Below are 21,423 nucleotides of genomic sequence, written 5' to 3'. Positions count from 1 at the left end.
CAGTTTGCTAAGTGTAGCTTCCAACAACGTGGTTTGCTTGGGATGATTTGTGGTGGGGATGATAAGTTAATTTTTGCAGGAAGGTGATCACTTCCATAAGGGTTGTCAACAACATCCCATTTAAAATCTGTAAAAAGCGATGGAGAACTAAAAGACAAATCTAAGCAGCTCATTTTTCCTGAGCTCGAAGAGCAATATGTGTGCTTTCCGGTATTGAGCAGGCAGACATTATTTGATAAAATAAAATCTTCTAAGATACGGCCTCTAGTGTCTGTTTGGTCACTCCCCCCAAAAAATGAGTGTGCGTTAAAATCCCCTACTACTAAATATGGCTCTGGTAGTTGTTTAAAAAGTGCTTCTATATCATGAAGTGTAACATTTAGATGTGGTTCCAGATACACAGTACATATTGTAATTGTTTTAAAATCAAGGATGGTCACTGCTGCAGCTTCATATTTCATTTGAAGTCTGATTTCATGAGTAGCAGCACCATTTTTCACTACTATCGCGACACCTCCAGAGAGCCTACTCGCTTGCTCTCTATCACAACGAAATACTTTGTAGTTTTTTAATATGTTCTTATGTTGTGGTCCTAAGTTAGTCTCTTGTAAACATAAAGCCACAGGAGAAAATGAGTTTAAGATATCTTTTATGTCGCTGTAGTTTTTAATAAGTCCACGACAATGCCAATGTACTAGGAACGCCATGTTTATTTTGTAGGGGTGTGGCTACAAACAATTAGGTTCCTCGTGTTTGAGGACCCGTTATTGGGGTTCTTTTTTTCAAGTGAGTTATGCCTCCGCAGTTGCAGGGACGGACTAGAAGTTGTCTCCATGGCCTCTCCCGAGGCACTGGAGCTCCGCAACACCGCGGGTGTGCGTGTGTCAGGCCTCTCCCATTGGGGAGAAACCTTGCGGGTGGCCGACTTGAGGGCCGGCGGGCTGTGTTTAGTAGGTGGCAGGACAGCTTGTGCTGTCTCTGCCTGGGGCGTGGGTGGCTCTGCCGGAGGCCCGGTAACCGTGACCTCAGCAGGTGCCGAAGGTTGGTGTGGCGCTACGCCCCGTCGCACCACATCGGCGAAGTTGCTTCTTCCATTGAATGAGAATGTGTTTGTTAGCGTGATACGCCTTCTTGCTTCTTTGAATGAAATGTTTTCTTTGGTTTTTGACGTGATGATTTCTTTTTCTTTTTTTCAGGACGGACACGCCCTGGAGTACGCGGCATGTTCTCCTTCACAGTTTACGCAATGCGCTGCACCGTCACAGTTTTCAGAAGTATGTTCTTTAGAAGCACATTTTGCACAAGTTCTACAGGCCCGGAAACTCTGTGAGCCATGGCCAAACCTCTGACAATTGAAGCATCTGCGAGGGTTGGGAATGTAGTGCCTTACAGATATTTTCAAGTAGCCGACTTCTATTTGTTCAGGAAGTGTGTTGCTGTTGAAAGTGAGGATCAGGTGTTTTGTGTTGATTTCTTTGTTGTCCTTCCGGATTTTGATCCGGTGAACGTCTATGACATCTTGGTCGGTGAGCCCTTCAAGCATTTCTTGTTCTGTTAAGTGTACGAAGTCGATTTCTGATATTACACCGCGGACAAGGTTGAGCGATCGGTGGGATGTAATGGAGACAGGGGTGTCCCCAATGGACGCGAGGTTTGACAGTTTTGCGTGTTGCACATTGTCTCGAAGTTCGAGCAGCAAATCACCACTAGACATTTTTGAAAGCTTGTAGCCAAGGCCCAGGGCTTCTGTCAGGGACTTGGATACCGTAAATGGGGACAAGATTCTTGCTGGTATTTCTTGTACTTCGCTGTGTATTACATGGTATTTTGGGAAGGAAACTTTTCTGGAAAAATTCACTTGCTTCGGTCCGCCCTCTTTTATAAGAGGGGCGATCATTTTGGGGGAAAGGAGGAGCCATAGTAAAAAATGTGTTGTTCAGCCACGGTGCCAGCCGCCCACCATGGAGCCCAACGAGGGGACGCGACAGGAACATGCGAACAAGTTCTGCACACGCCAGCTGTACATCGAGACTATAACCTAATACGACATAACCAAGGTAGGTTAGCCCCACAAGGTTAACCCTTGCCACCTACGAAAAATTGAAGTGAATAGAAGATACAAGAAGACAGGACAGGTGTGAAAGAAGAGGGTAAAGAAAAAGCGTGTGGAGGAAGAAGACAGGAAAAGGTGACTGCCGATTTCCTCCAGGTGGGTCAGTCTGGAGGTGCCGTCTATGTGAAGCCGAGGCCGAAGAGGTGTGTTGCCTCCGCCGGGGGGCCTTAAAGGTCCAAACACCCATCATCGGCTCAACCCCCAGGATCCCCTTTTCCCCAGACACGGCTAAAGCCACGCACGGCTACACGCGGGAGGGTCCAACCCTCGTGTGCTCGGGTACGTGGTGTCACAACACACCAAACGCCTGCCTCCTCATTACATGTCCTGCCCATTTGTTTATCTTGATTTCAACTAAGATGTCATTAACTCGCGTTTGTTCCCTCACCCAATCTCCTCTTTTCTTATCCCTTAACGTTACACCCATCATTCTAGCGTTTTTATTTGTTCCACTGTTTTGCAAGCAGGTAATCACTATAAACATTTTTAGCTCTCACATATCGGTTTTCTCTTGTCATTGGTTCAATGACGCCCCCCTTGCTCAATGCTCCCCTTGGGGCCTGTAAGGTACTTTGAAATAAATAAATTAATTTGTGGCGCAATGACAAATGCTCTCTCCCGCCGATCGCTACAGAGGGGCTCGCAGGATGCACTGTGGGGAGCTGTCCAGGAAAAGTGGCAGCCCCTATGGAGCTCCGATATAGCTGTGCGGCTCTTCGAAAGCTTGCCCCGAAGAATGATGGTAGTCACTGCGATCCGAGGAGATTTCACAAGATATTAGAGCCCTGTCAACAATTCTACATCTGCAATGGAGAGGTCTTAAATTCGAGCGAATTAGTTGTACCACAAGTTTACTTTCATTTCATAAAAGTTGTGAGACAGTCTTCACTTAGAAATAAATGCGTTTTCTTTGTTGTAACTTTTTGCCTGCTATATTTCTTGCAGCTGGAATCTACGCCAGATCAGCATCTTCTAGCACATTTCACAGGTTTCACAGTGTCACGTGTAAATAAAGAAAACGGTGTTAATCACGCGAAATTGTTCTGCGCTGCTCTCAATTTTTTTTTTTTTGTCCGATACTTGAGAAACGGTTCAAAAGAGAATGTTGCTGGAATGCTTGTATTATCGAAGCAGATGTCTATAACGATACAATTGAGTGGCACGAGCAGGGCTTCCTTCCAGCAGTTAAAGTGTCGGTGATAGCAAGGAGACGATGGTGGCAAAAATAAATACACAAATAAAAAGCCCCGCTTGACAGCGAACAAAGCAAACGTGGCACAAACAGCTGTTTTGATTTCAGCGGCGCGCCGGTGCGGCGGTATGACAAAACTAGCAAGCCACGGCCGTACATATCCGCAGTCGGACTCTTGCACTAACCACCTGAATTGAGCATGGCCAGCAGGTTGCACTGATCAAGGCAGAAAGCTGGGCTAGTTGAGTGTCATCATTATTCAAAAGACTAGCGCAAAATAGCAGGGACAAAGACAGAGAAGACGACAGGACGAGCGCTAAACATCAACTGAGGTTTTTACTGCGAGTGAAGGTACACATATACATTTCGTTGGTGCATGCGCACACAGGGTTAAAACAGTACAAGCACATTCTAATCAAAATGTTCTAATAAAAATTTTTATTAGAATGTGCTTGAACTGTTTTAACCCTGTGTGCGCATGCACCAACGAAATGTATATATGTACCTTCGCTCGCAGTAAAAACCTCAGTTGATGTTTAGCGCTCGTCCTGTCGTCTTCTCTGTCTTTGTCCCTGCTATTTTGCGCTAGTCTTTTGAATAATAAGGTTGCACTGATTGTACTATCGGCCACGCGCTCCGCTGTTTCCATTTCATTTGCCCACAATAGCACATGGCTCAGAACATGAGTGCCGCTTTGCTCTCCCCAACCCATTTAATACGAAAGGTAATTATACTTGATTTGATCAGATACACTAGCTAATCTGTGGGTCATTAAAATTGGTACCAAAAGCTTGACAATATTTCTGGTCTTTGTGCATCTGTTAATCCTGTATGCTGTGTTGTTACTGTCTTGTACGCAGATATTTTTGATCGCTGTCCGCACCTGCTTTGTAAGCATGAATCGTTGTCATACCACTAAAGCTAATACACACCATGAAAGAACTGTCATCCCCAAGACGTACAAGTGGCAGCAGCAGCAGACAATGAAACCCATTGTCCTGCCAATTTGACGCAACAGCTTGCCAGCTACAGGCACCCAAGTGGCAGTGATGTGATGCAACACTTCTTCACACTGAACATATATAGCAAGCTGTTCTTAGTTCCTAACAATACCGCTACAAAAAAAAAAAGCACCTGCATAGCTATTTCCTGCATACAGGAAATAGCTACTTAGCCAGTACAGAGCTCACTAAAGCTTTTGAAATTGACAGCGCGAAAGACAACGTCCCTTTCCTGGTGTCCAAGTTTCACTTTCGCGTTGTTAGTTTAAATATGTACAACCAATATCCCGAAACGGCAGCCTGAATAAATTTCTTCGTTTCTTTTTTTATCCTTTTAAAGCTGCCTGTTCGACAACAAAGCCTTCCACAGTGCGGACCTCACTGAGTGGGTTGATGTGACAACCTATCTCGGTTTCCGTGTGCGATAACAGAAGCACGACGTTCCGCGCCTGAAGGTAGAGCAGCAAGAACAAGGACAACCATAAACTAAGCACACTGTCAAGCACATTGCCCCCATTGTCGATATATCAGCCTCTGTACTCCAACCTTCTGTTTTCTCTTCAGTGTACGAATGTAGTAGATCCACGGAAATGCAGCACTTTAACTCTCGTTGCTGTTTGCTTCTCGTGTTGCTTTGCAGCATTTAAATTGCCTATCGCAAACACAGAGCAAAGAACGCGTTCATACGTACAGCTCCCACGAGTATAGGCAATCGAAAACGCACATCAATAACCTGTGTACGCATGCCAACAGAATTCAGCTGTCCGAATTATCAGGGAACAAATGAACAAGCAACACATACGTACGCGCATACGCGCACGCCGGTGAACCAAGCTGCTCGCCGCATCGTGGTGGTAGCCATCAGCAACTGTCTCCCGAGGACATCAGCAAGAACGCACCAGGAAGTGTGCCTGCTCTCGGATAAGTTTCTGGGCCACTACGCGGTACCAAAGGACCGTGCAGGAAGTGAAGGGTAAGCTTCGCAATTAGCGTAGCACAACTCTGGCAGAACAGTCACGCCTCCTCATAGAATAAAGAACCACATTAGAGAAGGGCCACTGTACCTTCTGCAGTGGTTCGAAAATAAGCAGCGGCAGCGCATGGAACTTGCGTAGGTGAACGCCAGATAGCGCTGCTCAACCCAAAAGCTGGAAAAAACGAAATAAGGAAAGAAACCATTTATGATAACTCAAAGGGAAGCTCATTACTTTTCGAAGCGAGATCGGGATGCCTTAGAACCATAGAGTTTCTCACTACATTACCTAGAGGGAAATCTGGCGCTGCTGCGCTATCGTATGCATGGGAATGCCGGTATATTGTGGATTCGGATATAGTGCCTAGAATATACTGGCTAGTGTGCCGTCCACGGCCTCCCGAGTGGCACCAGATGCAATGAATGCCGGCGGCTGCCGCTAGGAGCGCTGCAGTGCAGGTGGGTGCAGGGGACTCAAGAGGCAGTGCCCTACTCTTTGAAGCTAGATCAGGATGTCTTAGAACGCGGAGCTATAAAAAGAAATTTAACGAAGAAGAAGACACATGTACTGTGTGTGGTAAATATGTAGAAACAATGGAACACCTCATACTAAAATGTGATGGTATCAACCCCGATGTCGATGCGGCCACAGTCACCCTTCCTAGCTGAGGCCCTAGGGTTCAGAGATAATGATAGTCATGTAAATAAAGGTGCGGTGGAAATTAGCAAAAGGCGATTGGAGGATTGGTGGCTCAAAAGCAGAGAGGTGACATAAGGTTAAAAGGGTAGGAAGACGTATTTAAAGAAAATCGAGAAATTCAATAACACACAACACAAATAAAAATAAAAGGCAAAATAAAAAATCTGAGCATGGTGGCAACTGTCATCGCCCCGTTTCAAAAAGTATCTAGTAGCGGTGGTTTCAAAGGGGACGCTCCTACCTTCCATCCACCCATCCGTGCCGCGGCACCATCCGGTCTTCGTAGGCCGCCGTGTTTCCACCGCATCGGCAAGTGGGCTGTTGCGCTATTTGTTTTTATTAAGCTGTAGCAGCACAGTTCAAATGTGGGCAGCTGATTTATAAATCATGGTTTGTTTGAGAACAACAGGCTTCTCTAGCGCTTGTCGCTTGTGTGAAAAGCGTGTGCTATCTCAGTTCGGCTTCGAGCGGGGAACCTGATGTGTTTCTATGCTGGCGAAGAGAAAACGTAATATTTAAGGCAAATGCCTTAGATCTCCATGTTCCAAGGCCGTGTTGCGAGGTACAGAACCCATCACACGATCCAAGGAAGGCCAGAAACGAACCAAAGCATGTCCAGCCGTGTATAAGAGATGCTAAATGATTAGCAAATTTAATTATTGATTGTAGTGATTGGATTAAGGGGTATTAGGTTGAATTAAAGGGATTAAGGTGTATTAATTAAGGAGGATTAGGGTGGATGAAGGAGGATTAGGGTGCATTAAGGTGAATTACAGTAGGCTTTACAAGGCGTTCGCCTTCGTTCGCCTCTTCGGCGGTAGCTAAGGACACTTGTTTTTTATTCTAGCCATGATGGCAGCGTAATTTTTTTAAGGGTAAGTTTTAGGTTACATTTTTCATTCTAATAAAGTAAAGGAATTCTAAGGTTACGTTACTGTTCTATTGATGTTATATTAATGCATAACCATTGAAAACCGCTGTAACCGATCATACATTGAAATGACTCAATTGAATTTCGCTGTCCTCTCTTTTTATTTGCTGATATTTCTGCCTGTTATCGTATTGTTGTCCTCATAGGTTTGAATGTTTTTTATTGTTTGTAAACCATGTACCCATCTCCTCATAATGCCATTGGGCCACAAGGATAGGATAATAAGTAAAAAAATTTGCCTGTAAAACGGACTGCATGCGGTGTTCTGTGTACTATACATTTTTTAATACCTGGTAAACACGTGCAGATTTCTTTTTATGTCTGATATAAGTGAACGAAAATGGGAAACAGATCTTTCATTTAAGCGTAATAAATATTTTATTCTCGCGTAACAACAGTCAAACGCGGGCATATAAGACAGCCCTAGATGAGATAATGCACACATACATGAAGAAGATAGATCTAGTGGCAGTGACGCAGTTTAAAGAGCTTCTGCCGTTGCCTTTGCGCTTCCCTCTCTTTGTTGATGCGTTTTACAAAAAAACCGAAACCTCAAGAAAACGTAGAACTTCTTGTCAAAGCTGGTTTTTCATGCTCTGGGCACCCTAGTTGGGGAAAGGCCAGTGTCTGCAGCTGACCTGAAAAATCAGCTAGACTCGCTACATGTAACTTGTTTTTGCTAAAGAACACAGTAAAAGCATCTTCCACGGCCTTCACAGCGGTTGACAAGGTCTGACTAAGATAGACAAGGCCTCCATTGTCAGAATGCGTAGTGCAATAGCGAAGCAGCGTCGGCACTAGCTTCCGCTTTACTTACGCAAAGGAAGCCTGCACACTGTGGTCAAGAATTTTGGGCAGTGATCTTTCTTGCAACATAACAGTATGGTAGATCAAAGCACTACTGCTCCTTTTTTCTTGTTTTTTTCCCCCTGGTACTCAAGAAAAGTAAGGTGCATGCTTAGGATACTCAGGAAACATCGTGGGTATAGCGTAGGGTTTCAGGCGTGGTTTATCGCGGGGAATCTCGTGGACAACGCCGTTCACGGTGATAGAGAACGCGCGCTCGACTAAGCTGTTTTCGAAATGTTTTTTACAAACCACAGCAGTTGGTGCCGGCCTTCTGTCCGCTCTCCTGATCATTCTTGCCCATTCTGCTGCCGCTTCGTATCAGTGGTGGAGTGAACATGGATACACGCCATTTGTTCGACCGGTAACCGCATCGACACAACGGCACAAAGCAGGTCCTCTCCTTGCACTGTCTCTTCGGCATTTTTTCATCGCCGCCGCATAGTTCTCGTAATGACAGGCACACGAACACAGCAGCGACGCACTCACTCTTTGACAACACCAAGAACAAACACGCAACGCTGTAATAACACTGAAAACGCCAACATAGAAACCGACGCAACAGCTGCGAAACTGATATGCGAAGCAGACGACACGCGCAGTCTGCACCCACCCGTGTGGCAGCGACCTCTGTCGGCCACCGTGGGCATTCATTGCAGGCGGCGCCACGCTCCTCCATTGAAAAGAGCGAGTGCACGGCACACTAGCCAGTACATTCTAGGCACTATAGTATGGCCACGCCTTTTGGGCCACAATGGCGGCGTTCTTATGGTTTTGAGCGCTCACACGTGTTGCTCTGGTAGGTTTCGGGCCGTGGCAAAGGCGCTGAGTGGGCGGGTTTGCGTTAGTCACCGTGTCTTGTTGCGCTGTGTTACCTGCACCGTGCTCTGCCAGATGTTGCGCGAGCGCGCGCGCTCCGCGCGCGACACCACGCGCAGCGCGGCGTGGTTTCGCGAAAGATGTAAACAAGAGAGGAGGGTGGCCCAAAAGGCGGAGCATCGCCATGAGCAACGCCAAATTCCGGCTTCACTTTTGCATCACAAAGAGTGACGTCAGGGCCTCTCCTTAGTTTCCTTCCTCCGTGCTTAAGGGGGTACCGTGCCGTCATGGGAATGACGGTATATGTGTCTGCAGGTCGTCTGTCCTCCAACTTTAGCGCCCCGCTGATACTTCTTACGTAACATGTAGTCGTACACACAATAACAAGTTCTCATAGTTAAACAAAACATGTTTTCGCGTAATAATAAAGCTAAAACAGCTTTTCACGTGCTGTTCTAGTAGAAAATGAATCATTGTGACAGACGGAACGGTACTTGAGGTGTACTTGCCAAGCGCGTCTTCAAGGTGTCCTGTCTCTACGAGAACGATGCCAATCCGAATTATAGTGCCTAGAATGTACTGGCTAGTGTGCCGTGCACTCGCTCTTTTCAATGGAGGAGCGTGGCGCCGCCTGCAATGAATGCCCACGGTGGCCGACAGAGGTCGCTGCCACACGGGTGGGTGCAGACTGCGCGTGTCGTCTGCTTCGCATATCAGTTTCGCAGCTGTTGCGTCGGTTTCTATGTTGGCGTTTTCAGTGTTATTACAGCGTTGCGTGTTTGTTCTTGGTGTTGTCAAAGAGTGAGTGCGTCGCTGCTGTGTTCGTGTGCCTGTCATTACGAGAACTATGCGGCGGCGATGAAAAAATGCCGAAGAGACAGTGCAAGGAGAGGACCTGCTTTGTGCCGTTGTGTCGATGCGGTTACCGGTCGAACAAATGGCGTGTATCCATGTTCACTCCACCACTGATACGAAGCGGCAGCAGAATGGGCAAGAATGATCAGGAGAGCGGACAGAAGGCCGGCACCAACTGCTGTGGTTTGTAAAAAACATTTCGAAAACAGCTTAGTCGAGCGCGCGTTCTCTATCACCGTGAACGGCGTTGTCCACGAGATTCCCCGCGATAAACCACGCCTGAAACCCTACGCTATACCCACGATGTTTCCTGAGTATCCTAAGCATGCACCTTACTTTTCTTGAGTACCAGGGGGAAAAAAACAAGAAAAAAGGAGCAGTAGTGCTTTGATCTACCATACTGTTATGTTGCAAGAAAGATCACTGCCCAAAATTCTTGACCACAGTGTGCAGGCTTCCTTTGCGTAAGTAAAGCGGAAGCTAGTGCCGACGCTGCTTCGCTATTGCACTACGCATTCTGACAATGGAGGCCTTGTCTATCTTAGTCAGACCTTGTCAACCGCTGTGAAGGCCGTGGAAGATGCTTTTACTGTGTTCTTTAGCAAAAACAAGTTACATGTAGCGAGTCTAGCTGATTTTTCAGGTCAGCTGCAGACACTGGCCTTTCCCCAACTAGGGTGCCCAGAGCATGAAAAACCAGCTTTGACAAGAAGTTCTACGTTTTCTTGAGGTTTCGGTTTTTTTGTAAAACGCATCAACAAAGAGAGGGAAGCGCAAAGGCAACGGCAGAAGCTCTTTAAACTGCGTCACTGCCACTAGATCTATCTTCTTCATGTATGTGTGCATTATCTCATCTAGGGCTGTCTTATATGCCCGCGTTTGACTGTTGTTACGCGAGAATAAAATATTTATTACGCTTAAATGAAAGATCTGTTTCCCATTTTCGTTCACTTATATCAGACATAAAAAGAAATCTGCACGTGTTTACCAGGTATTAAAAAATGTATAGTACACAGAACACCGCATGCAGTCCGTTTTACAGGCAAATTTTTTTACTTATTATCCTATCCTTGTGGCCCAATGGCATTATGAGGAGATGGGTACATGGTTTACAAACAATAAAAAACATTCAAACCTATGAGGACAACAATACGATAACAGGCAGAAATATCAGCAAATAAAAAGAGAGGACAGCGAAATTCAATTGAGTCATTTCAATGTATGATCGGTTACAGCGGTTTTCAATGGTTATGCATTAATATAACATCAATAGAACAGTAACGTAACCTTAGAATTCCTTTACTTTATTAGAATGAAAAATGTAACCTAAAACTTACCCTTAAAAAAATTACGCTGCCATCATGGCTAGAATAAAAAACAAGTGTCCTTAGCTACCGCCGAAGAGGCGAACGAAGGCGAACGCCTTGTAAAGCCTACTGTAATTCACCTTAATGCACCCTAATCCTCCTTCATCCACCCTAATCCTCCTTAATTAATACACCTTAATCCCTTTAATTCAACCTAATACCCCTTAATCCAATCACTACAATCAATAATTAAATTTGCTAATCATTTAGCATCTCTTATACACGGCTGGACATGCTTTGGTTCGTTTCTGGCCTTCCTTGGATCGTGTGATGGGTTCTGTACCTCGCAACACGGCCTTGGAACATGGAGATCTAAGGCATTTGCCTTAAATATTACGTTTTCTCTTCGCCAGCATAGAAACACATCAGGTTCCCCGCTCGAAGCCGAACTGAGATAGCACACGCTTTTCACACAAGCGACAAGCGCTAGAGAAGCCTGTTGTTCTCAAACAAACCATGATTTATAAATCAGCTGCCCACATTTGAACTGTGCTGCTACAGCTTAATAAAAACAAATAGCGCAACAGCCCACTTGCCGATGCGGTGGAAACACGGCGGCCTACGAAGACCGGATGGTGCCGCGGCACGGATGGGTGGATGGAAGGTAGGAGCGTCCCCTTTGAAACCACCGCTACTAGATACTTTTTGAAACGGGGCGATGACAGTTGCCACCATGCTCAGATTTTTTATTTTGCCTTTTATTTTTATTTGTGTTGTGTGTTATTGAATTTCTCGATTTTCTTTAAATACGTCTTCCTACCCTTTTAACCTTATGTCACCTCTCTGCTTTTGAGCCACCAATCCTCCAATCGCCTTTTGCTAATTTCCACCGCACCTTTATTTACATGACTATCATTATCTCTGAACCCTAGGGCCTCAGCTAGGAAGGGTGACTGTGGCCGCATCGACATCGGGGTTGATACCATCACATTTTAGTATGAGGTGTTCCATTGTTTCTACATATTTACCACACACAGTACATGTGTCTTCTTCTTCGTTAAATTTCTTTTTATAGCTCCGCGTTCTAAGACATCCTGATCTAGCTTCAAAGAGTAGGGCACTGCCTCTTGAGTCCCCTGCACCCACCTGCACTGCAGCGCTCCTAGCGGCAGCCGCCGGCATTCATTGCATCCGGTGCCACTCGGGAGGCCGTGGACGGCACACTAGCCAGTATATTCTAGGCACTATAGCCATACAAAAAAAAAATAATAAAAAAGCAGCAAAAAAAATGAGAACCTACTACGTCATTTCCGCCACACTTTTCTCCTAGCGCGCGGAGGGGGTAGGGCCTCTCCTTAGTTTCCTTCCTCCGTGCCCTTAAGGAACTCCCATAGGCGGTGGCGCCAGATTACTCTCTAGGTGTTATAGTGAGAAACTCTATGCTTAGAACACGCACCTATAAAGCGAGATATAAGAAGCATGTGCTTGCTGCGGTAAAGCTAGGGAAACGACGGAGCATATTTTATTAGAATGTGAAGACGTCTACCCAGCGGTCGATTTAGGCACCACTGGCCTCCTTGAAGCCCTTGGGTTGAGCGGGAGCAGTGGTAAAGCAAACAGGTCCGCAATGGGCGGCTTGCGCTGGAGTTTGAGGTATAGTAGCGGCGCCTGGTGGCGGCGCGGGAAACGACATCTGGGTCGTACCAGCTTGGGTCGTATTGAGCCCTGGCTGTGGCGAAGCACGTTTCTAGGCCGAGTTTTGCGTCGATTCGAACTTTTTTCTGCCCTGTTGCGAGTGCGAAAAGGCTCGTCACTTCTCACAGACCATGCCGACCACGCTGCGAGCTCGCCGCAGCCTATGGTTTAACGAAAACGGACTATCTGTGTGCCGTGGGACGTAATGCTGGGAGCAGAAGGAATCGGTGACGCCGATCCGGAGAGACCTAGCCCAGCCTCGAAAAGGCGTCACCGTCATTACTTCAGCGTCGTGGGCTGCCATGAACAAGAAGGCCTGAATCCCAACATCAGATTCTACCGTTTTCCTTCAAGGCCTCACGAAGTGAGGCCTTGAAGGCCACGTCGACGTGAGGCCACGTCGGGCGCGCTGCATAGCTGCAGTTCGTCGCGCTGAGTAAGCGAAACTTCGCGTCATGCTGACTGCTAATTCGCCTGTCTTGAAGCTTGCTTGATTATCTGCGTTCTGAATTTCGGTCTTTTGTACCTACAGTCCCGACAGCAGACCGACATAGCAGCAGGCATGGCTGGTAATTCACGATTCGAGACCCAGCCACAGCGACAATTAACAATTCGACCGATGCGAAGTGATGAAGTATGTGTGTGCAAATGACCACAAATGGCCGGGCTGATTCGGTGACAATTCACTACCCCACTACGAGCAGCACAGGTTAGTCAGTTAAATGTGCTCATACTTGACCTCAAACCAGCATGTTGAGGCAGCGCAGCAAGGTAGTATTGATTACACCGGATCGATGTTCGAGCGCTGTCATTAAAAGCTACGTCAAGCGAGCAGAGCACGAGCTCGCGCTGCAGCGCGATTCGCACGTACGTGCGAGCTCATATGCATTGCGTCAGTTATTACCAGTTACTAAAAGGGACAGATGGCCGCTACGACAACGCAGGCATAACTACTTGTTTAGCGGCATGCAGTCAACAAAGATTGCAGGAGGCCCGCCGTTTCGCGGCACGTCGAAAGACCGCTGCGCTGCCGTCGCGGCGCGTACGATCGTGCGCTCGAGCAGTTCGTACATCGCGGCGCGTACCGTCGTGTGCTCGAGCAGTTCCGTACACATGATGTCTGCTTATCGCTGCTGTGGATTCATGTATAGCAAGCATTTCCTCGCGTTTGTGCGCCTGAATCTAGCAGCGTGCAAACCTTACCTGAAGTTCCACTTCGTACGCGACTCGCTTCACTTCCGATTGACACCACGCTAAAACTTCGCCGCTTAATTCTTGAACGGCGTACAGGTATTCGGCAATGCATAATTTCTTGCCTTTACGCAGCGTGCCACCCCTGAAAAAATCTTCGGCGCCCGATATTCGCTGCAGGCCGTGATACAAGACAAACGAAAGTGGCGGGTCCATATTGTAAACGTGCCTTCCGAAGCAGACGACCGAGCTTGGTACGACCCATTTTAGGACAGAGGGCGCTTTTTAGCACCTTTTTCGCAGCGCCTCCTGGGCAATGCAAGAGCCCCATAGACATTAGTAAGAGGCGATTGGAGGATTGGTGGAAGAAAAGTAGGGAAACGACAAAAGACGGAGACGTACAAAAGCACAGTTCGCAATAGGGGATCAGAAAATTTGGACGTGGTAGTTCATAGTGTTGTTTTTTTCTTTCATCATTGGTTAACCTAAGTAGGATATTAGGCAGCATAGTAGCAAGAGCTTGGTGGCGCAACCCACCGCCCCGTTCCAAAGGGGACGCTCATAACATCCATCCACCCATCCAGCTGAATAGACAGGGCTTCTAACACGGAGGAAGGAAACTAAGGAGAGGCCCTGACGTCACTCTTTGTGAAGCAAAAGTGAAGCCGGAATTTGGCGTTGCTCATGGCGATGCTCCGCCTTTTGGGCCACCCTCCTCTCTTGTTTACATCTTTCGCGAAACCACGCCGCGCTGCGCGTGGTGTCGCGCGCTCGCGCAACATCAGGCAGAGCACGGTGCAGGTAACACAGCGCAACAAGACACGGTGACTAAGGCAAACCCGCCCACTCAGCGCCTTTGCCACGGCCCGAAACCTACCAGAGCAACACGTGTGAGCGCTCAAAACCCATCACGACGCCGCCATTGTGGCCCAAAAGGCGTGGCCATACAACAAAAAAATAAAAATAAAGAAGCAGCAAAAAAATGAGAACCTACTACGTCATTTCCGCCACACTTTTCTCCTAGCGCGCGGAGGGGGTAGGGCCTCTCCTTAGTTTCCTTCCTCCGTGGCTTCTAACGACAAGGAGGTGGGTAACGACCATAGAGTTAGTAGAACAACTCTAGAGGAAAAGCTGGGCCGGACATAGAGTTACTATACTGACTCTAGAGGACAAGCTACCCATAGCATACACTCTTAGGCAAAGTTACACCCTTTGGCTTGCCCCTTCTGCCACACAACAATAATCGTTATCTGCCTTGATGCGTTTCCTTTCTTTAACGCTGCGAGCCCGGAACTTTCCAGTGACGAACGGCACGCGCGTTATCAGAAGGGGCAATCCAAAGGGTGTAAACTGTTCTATGCTGATAACGGGCGTGCCGTTAGTTACTGGAAAGTACCGGGCTCGCAGCGTTAAAGAAAGGAAACGCATCAAGGCAGATAACGATTATTGTTGTGTGGCAGAAGGGGCAAGCCAAAGGGTGTAACTTTGCCTAAGAGTGTAGAGGTTCTCACTATAACATAATCACACGCGTACTTATCTTTATCGGGCGACCACGTTTCGCCGCTTAACAACTGTAATCGCACAGCGACAGACGCGCCTGCATGTATCCGACGTTTCTGGAAAGTTATCGATGCTTCTACCCGGCTGTCTGTTGTCGCCGAACCTTGTGTTATCTGATTTATTCGCCTGACGCGAATGGTGTAGAACTTTGTGGAAGGCACGCGGGTCCCAACGATTAGTCTGGAACAGTCGACGATTCTGTATAAAAGCCGACGCGCTTGACCCGCTGATCAGATTTTCGACGATCGCCGACTGTGTTCGCCGCTTTCGTTGTGCTATAAGTGTAGCCTGTTTTGTGGGCACAGGTTCGCCCAATAATATCTAGTTTTGCCTTTCACAGTATTGCCACTGTGTTCTTAACGTCACCACCACGTGACATCTGGTGGAGGTGCTAGTGCGTTCATGTACCGAACGCCCCCGCAAAGCCGCGATCCAAGCCCGAAGCCCGAGGACAAAACCAACATCGCCCAAGACCAGCGTGCTAGCCGCAGACTTCAAGGACTGCCCCCAGAGCACGAACTTCTACCTGAGTCGACAAAGAAGATCGTGGTCAAAACAACCCCAATGGCTGCCCCAGCGTCCCCCGTTGTCCTGCAACAACCTCGGGACCCACCGACCTTCCATGGAGCAGCGACTGAAGACCCGGAATCATGGCTGGAGACCTACGAACGCATCGCGACGTTCAACAACTGGGACTCCGACGACAAGCTGCGGCATGTCTACTTCGCCTTAGAAGACGCCGCCAGAACTTGGTTTGAGAACAGGGAATCGACCTTGACAACGTGGGACCTGTTCCGTAGCGGCTTCCTGCGCACCTTTACAAGCGTCGTGCGCAAGGAAAGGGCTGAAGCTATGCTGGACGCCCGAGTGCAGCTACCAAACGAGAACGTTGCCATCTTTACGGAAGAAATGAGCCGCCTATTCCGCCACGCCGACCCGGAAATGTCCGAGGAAAAGAAAGTCCGGCTACTGATGCGTGGTGTAAAGGAGGAACTTTTCGCCGGTATGGTACGAAGCCCACCGAAGACCGTCGACGAGTTTCTTCGCGAGGCCACTAGCATCGAGAAGACACTCGATATGCGAAACCGGCAATTCGACCGCCGCACCAACTCTACAAACTATGCCGGCGTTCAATCGCTGGCCTCTGACGACCTGCGCGAGGCTATCAGGGCAGTCGTACGAGAGGAGCTCCAGAAGATCTTCCCGTCGTCGCAGCCTCAAGTGGCCTCGATCGCTGACATCGTCAAAGATGAGGTTCAGCGGTTGCTTGGGGTTCCGGAGGTGCAACCTCAATTAACGCAACCCCAGCCAGAAGCGATGACCTACGCCGCCGTCGCACGCCGTCAAGGTCCTCCTCCTCGACCGCGACAAGGCCCTGTAACGCCGCAATTCCGTCGACCACCCCCGCCGCCAGCACGCCCACCCGTCGCCCAGCTCAGCTACCCGAGGAAGACAGACGTATGGCGCGCTCCTGACCACCGCCCGCTGTGCTACCACTGCGGAGAAGCCGGTCACGTCTACCGACGATGTCCATACCGGGAGATGGGACTGCGAGGTTTCGCCGTCAACGCTCCGCGCCCGCAGCAAGGTGAACGCCCTCGCGATATCGCTGACTACCTCGCGGCTACTCAGTGGAGCTCTCGACGACCGTCGCGTTCGCCATCACCAGGCCGCTACCTGTCGCCGCAGCGCCGACCATTCACTGGCCCAGCCCGGGGCCGGTCAGCGAGCCCATATCCGGAAAACTAAAAGCAGCAACCGATGGAGGTGCGGTTGCTGTCCGTCGAACTGACGAAGACCCTCCGCCGCCGACGAAGACGCCGAAGAAACTACCTCGACAACATAACGACACGCCGCCGTCCCGACGAAGTCTGGAAAGAAAGAATGCGACGATGAAAGACGACCTGACGACGTCACATACCAGCCACAGGTCAACGCGACGCAGCCGTGATCCGACGCCAAGACCTAACTGGAACGCCAGACAAAGAGCCACCGACCTCGAGGTGCTTCTGGACGGCCACGCAGTTACCGCCTTAGTGGACACAGGGGCTGATTACTCCGTAATGAGTGGACACATCGCCGCCCAGTTGAAGAAAGTTAAGACCGCATGGGAAGGCCCTCAAATTCGGACCGCTGGAGGACACCTCATCACGCCGACTGGAATGTGCACGGCAAGAATAACCGTTCATGACCGGACTTACCCTGCCACTTTCGTTATCCTTGAACAGTGTTCACGAGACGTCATTCTCGGCATGGACTTCCTGGACCAACACAGCGCAATCATCGACCTGAAGTCGAAGTCAATAACGCTGTCGGAAGATAAAGCGATGCCGCCGGAGAGCCCTCGTAGTCACCTTGCCTTGAGTGTGCTCGAAGATTAAGTGAGCATCCCGCCGAGCTCCAGCATTATTATTTCCGTCGGCACTGAAACACCCGCTGACGTAGAAGGCGTCATCGAGGGCGACCAACATCTACTGCTCGACCGTGAAATTTGCGTCGCAAGAGGGATCGCTCGACTCCACGGAGGGCAAGTGGAAGTTATGCTAACCAACTTCAGCCAAGAGTTCAAGCACATCAACAAGGGCACGACAATCGCACACATCGAGGAAATTGTGGAAACCAGCAATGCCTTCGTCCTCTCGGATTCAGCCGCATCTACCCCGATGAGCATTGTCCCCGAACCAGACTTCGACGTGAATCCAAGTCTTCCTATGAGTAAGCAGCAACAGATCAGAAGTCTTCTCAGACGATACAAAGACTGCTTTTCGACGTCATCGAGGATTCGACAAACATCAGTTGCAAAGCATCGCATAATAACCGAAGAGAGCGCTCGACCACTCCGCCAGAGCCCTTACCGAGTTTCGACGCGAGAACGTGAAGCTATTAGGCAACAAGTCGACGAAATGCTGCGCGACGACATCATCCAGCCGTCGAAAAGCCCGTGGGCCTCTCCTGTAGTCCTGGTAAAGAAAAAGGACGGAACCCTACGCTTCTGCGTCGATTATCGTCGACTGAACAAGATCACGAAGAAGGATGTGTACCCCCTTCCACGGATAGACGACGCATTGGATCGGCTCTGCAACGCTAAATACTTCTCGTCGATGGACCTCAAGTCGGGCTACTGGCAAATAGAAGTCGACGAGAGAGATCGCGAAAAGACTGCCTTCATCACGCCAGACGGCCTCTACGAGTTCAAGGTCATGCCATTCGGTCTGTGCTCGGCGCCTGCAACGTTTCAGCGCGTCATGGACAGTGTTAGCCGGACTGAAGTGGCAGACGTGCCTTGTTTACCTGGATGACGTCGTTGTCTTCGCCGGAAATTTGGACGATCACCTTAGGCGGCTTGCGACAATGTTAGAAGCCATCAAGTCATCAGGGCTCACTCTGAAGCCGGAAAAGTGCCGTTTCGCTAACGATGAGCTTTTGTTCCTAGGCCACGTGATCAGCAAATCAGGAGTACGCCCCGACCCACAGAAGACAGCCGCCATCGCAAAGTTCCCGCAGCCAACCGACAAGAAGGCAGTGCGAAGATTCCTTGGCATGTGTGCCTACTATAGGCGCTTTGTCAAGGACTTTTCACGCATCGCTGAGCCGCTGACAAAGCTAACTAAATGTGACGTCGAGTTCAAGTGGGAAACGCCGCAGGCCAACGACTCAAACGACGCATGCAGTCGCCGCCCGTACTTGCGCACTTCGACGAGCACGCCGATACCGAAATACACACTGACGCCAGTAGCCTAGGCCTCGGTGCCGTCCTAGTCCAGAGAAAAGATGGACATGAACACGTGATAGCTTACGCTAGCCGGTCGTTGTCAAAAGCGGAAGGCAATTATTCTACAACCGAAAAGGAATGCCTCGCCATCGTTTGGGCTACAGCGAAATTTCGCCCTTACCTCTATGGCAGGCCATTCAAAGTGGTCAGCGACCATCACGCGTTGTGTTGGCTAGCTAACTTAAAGGACCCTTCAGGACGGCTGGCGCGGTGGAGCCTCAGACTACAAGAATATGACATCACTGTAACATACAAGTCCGGAAGAAAACACTCAGATGCCGATTGCCTATCACGCGCCCCCATTGACCCACCGCCGCAAGATGACGAGGATGACGACGCATTCCTTGGCATAATAAGCGCGGAAGACTTCGCCGAACAACAACGAGGGGACTTGGAGCTAAAAGGCCTAGTCGAGTATTTGGAAGGGCACACCGACGTTGTCCCCAGGGCATTTAAGCGTGGATTATCTTCGTTCACGCTTCAAAACAACCTACTCGTGAAGAAGAACTTCTCACCAGTCCGCGCCAGCTACCTTCTTGTTGTACCGTCAGCGCTACGTCCAGAGATACTGCACGCCCTACACGACGATCCAACCGCTGGGCACCTCGGATTCTCCCGGACGCTGTCGAGAATACAGGAAAGGTATTACTGGCCGCGTCTGACCGCCGACGTCGCCCGTTACGTCAAGACATGCCGAGATTGTCAACGACGCAAGACACCACCGACAAGGCCAGCAGGATTACTACAGCCGATCGAACCTCCTCGTCGACCATTCCAGCAGATTGGGATGGATTTGTTGGGGCCGTTTCCGATGTCAACATCCGGGAATAAGTGGATCGTCGTGGCGACGGACTATCTCACCCGCTTTGCTGAAACTAAAGCTCTACCAAAAGGCAGCGCAGCCGAAGTGGCGAAATATTTCGTCGAAAACATCCTGCTGCGACATGGTGCCCCAGAAGTCCTCATCACCGACAGAGGAACGGCTTTTACAGCAGAGCTCACCCAAGCCATTCTGCAGTACAGCCAGACAAGCCACAGGAGGACAACTGCCTACCATCCGCAGTCGAATGGTCTCACGGAGCGCCTGAACAAGACCCTCGCCGACATGCTAGCAATGTACGTCGACGTCGAACACAAGACGTGGGACGCGGTCCTGCCGTACGTAACCTTTGCGTACAACACGGCGGTGCAAGAAACAACACAGATCACGCCGTTCAAGCTGGTCTACGGCAGGAACCCGACGTCGACGCTTGACGCCATGCTGCCGCACGTAACTGACGAAGAGAATGTTGACGTCGCTAGCTATCTCCAGCGCGCCGAAGAAGCCCGACAGCTCGCCCGCCTGCGGATCAAGAGCCAGCAGAGGACCGACAGCCGACACTACAACCTCCGACGACGCTTCGTCGAGTACCAGCCTGGCGACCGTGTTTGGGTCTGGACCCCGATACGCCGACGAGGACTCAGTGAGAAACTACTCCGACGCTATTTCGGACCCTACAAGGTCCTCCCACGTATTGGTGCTCTGGACTATGAGGTCGTGCCAGACGGCATTTCGCATTCACAGCGGCGCCGCGCACGATCTGAAGTGGTCCACGTGGTGCGCCTTAAACCCTTTTACGGACGCTGACGAACTTCGTCATTTTTGTTCTTTTCTTTGCTACGAGTGCTTTTGTTTATTAACTTCGTTTGTTTGCAGCATCGGGTCGATGCTTTTTAAGAGGGGGGTATTGACACGTGTACTTATCTTTATCGGGCGACCACGTTTCGCCGCTTAACAACTGTAATCGCACAGCGACGGACGCGCCTGCATGTATCCGACGTTTCTGGAAAGTTATCGATGCTTCTACCCGGCTGTCTGTTGTCGCCGAACCTTGTGTTATCTGATTTATTCGCCTGACGCGAATGGTGTAGAACTTTGTGGAAGGCACGCGGGTCCCAACGATTAGTCTGGAACATTCGACGATTCTGTATAAAAGCCGACGCGCTTGACCCGCTGATCAGATTTTCGACGATCGCCGACTGTGTTCGCCGCTTTCGTTGTGCTATAAGTGTAGCCTGTTTTGTGGGTACCCGCCGTGGTTGCTCAGTGGCTATGGTGTTAGGCTGCTGAGCGCAAGGTCGCGGGATCGAATCCCGGCCACGGCGGCCGCATTTCGATGGAGGCGAAAACACCCATGTACTTAGATTTAGGTGCACGTTAAAGAACCCCAGGTGGTCGAAATATCCGGAGTCCTCCACTACGGCGTGCCTCATAATCAGAAAGTGGTTTTGGCACGTAAAACCCCATAAATATTATTATATATGTTTTGTGGGTACAGGTTCGCCCAATAAAATCTAGTTTTGCCTTTCACAGTATCGCCACTGTGTTCTTAACGTCACCACCACGTGACAATAATGTAGTGAGAACACGGAGGAAGGAAACTAAGGAGAGGCCCTGACGTCACTCTTTGTGAAGCAAAAGTGAAGCC

General features: G+C 49.4%; 1 protein-coding gene across 1 annotated transcript in view; it reads right to left on the bottom strand.

The window, feature by feature from the left end:
* LOC126539741 (very long-chain specific acyl-CoA dehydrogenase, mitochondrial-like) overlaps positions 1 to 5,378 on the bottom strand; it is a 250,060-nt gene extending 244,682 nt beyond the window's left edge. Inside the window, exon 1 of the mRNA XM_050186588.3 lies at positions 5,113 to 5,378. Coding sequence (XP_050042545.1) covers positions 5,113 to 5,168 — 56 coding nt within the window. The 5' untranslated portion in view covers positions 5,169 to 5,378. The remainder of the gene's footprint in view (positions 1 to 5,112) is intronic.
* Positions 5,379 to 21,423: the final 16,045 nt, after the last annotated feature.

The sequence above is a fragment of the Dermacentor andersoni genome, chromosome 2 (genome assembly GCF_023375885.2).
Source record: "Dermacentor andersoni chromosome 2, qqDerAnde1_hic_scaffold, whole genome shotgun sequence".
Taxonomy (NCBI): Eukaryota; Metazoa; Arthropoda; class Arachnida; order Ixodida; family Ixodidae; genus Dermacentor; species Dermacentor andersoni.
This window is presented reverse-complemented; position numbering and strand designations above follow the sequence as displayed.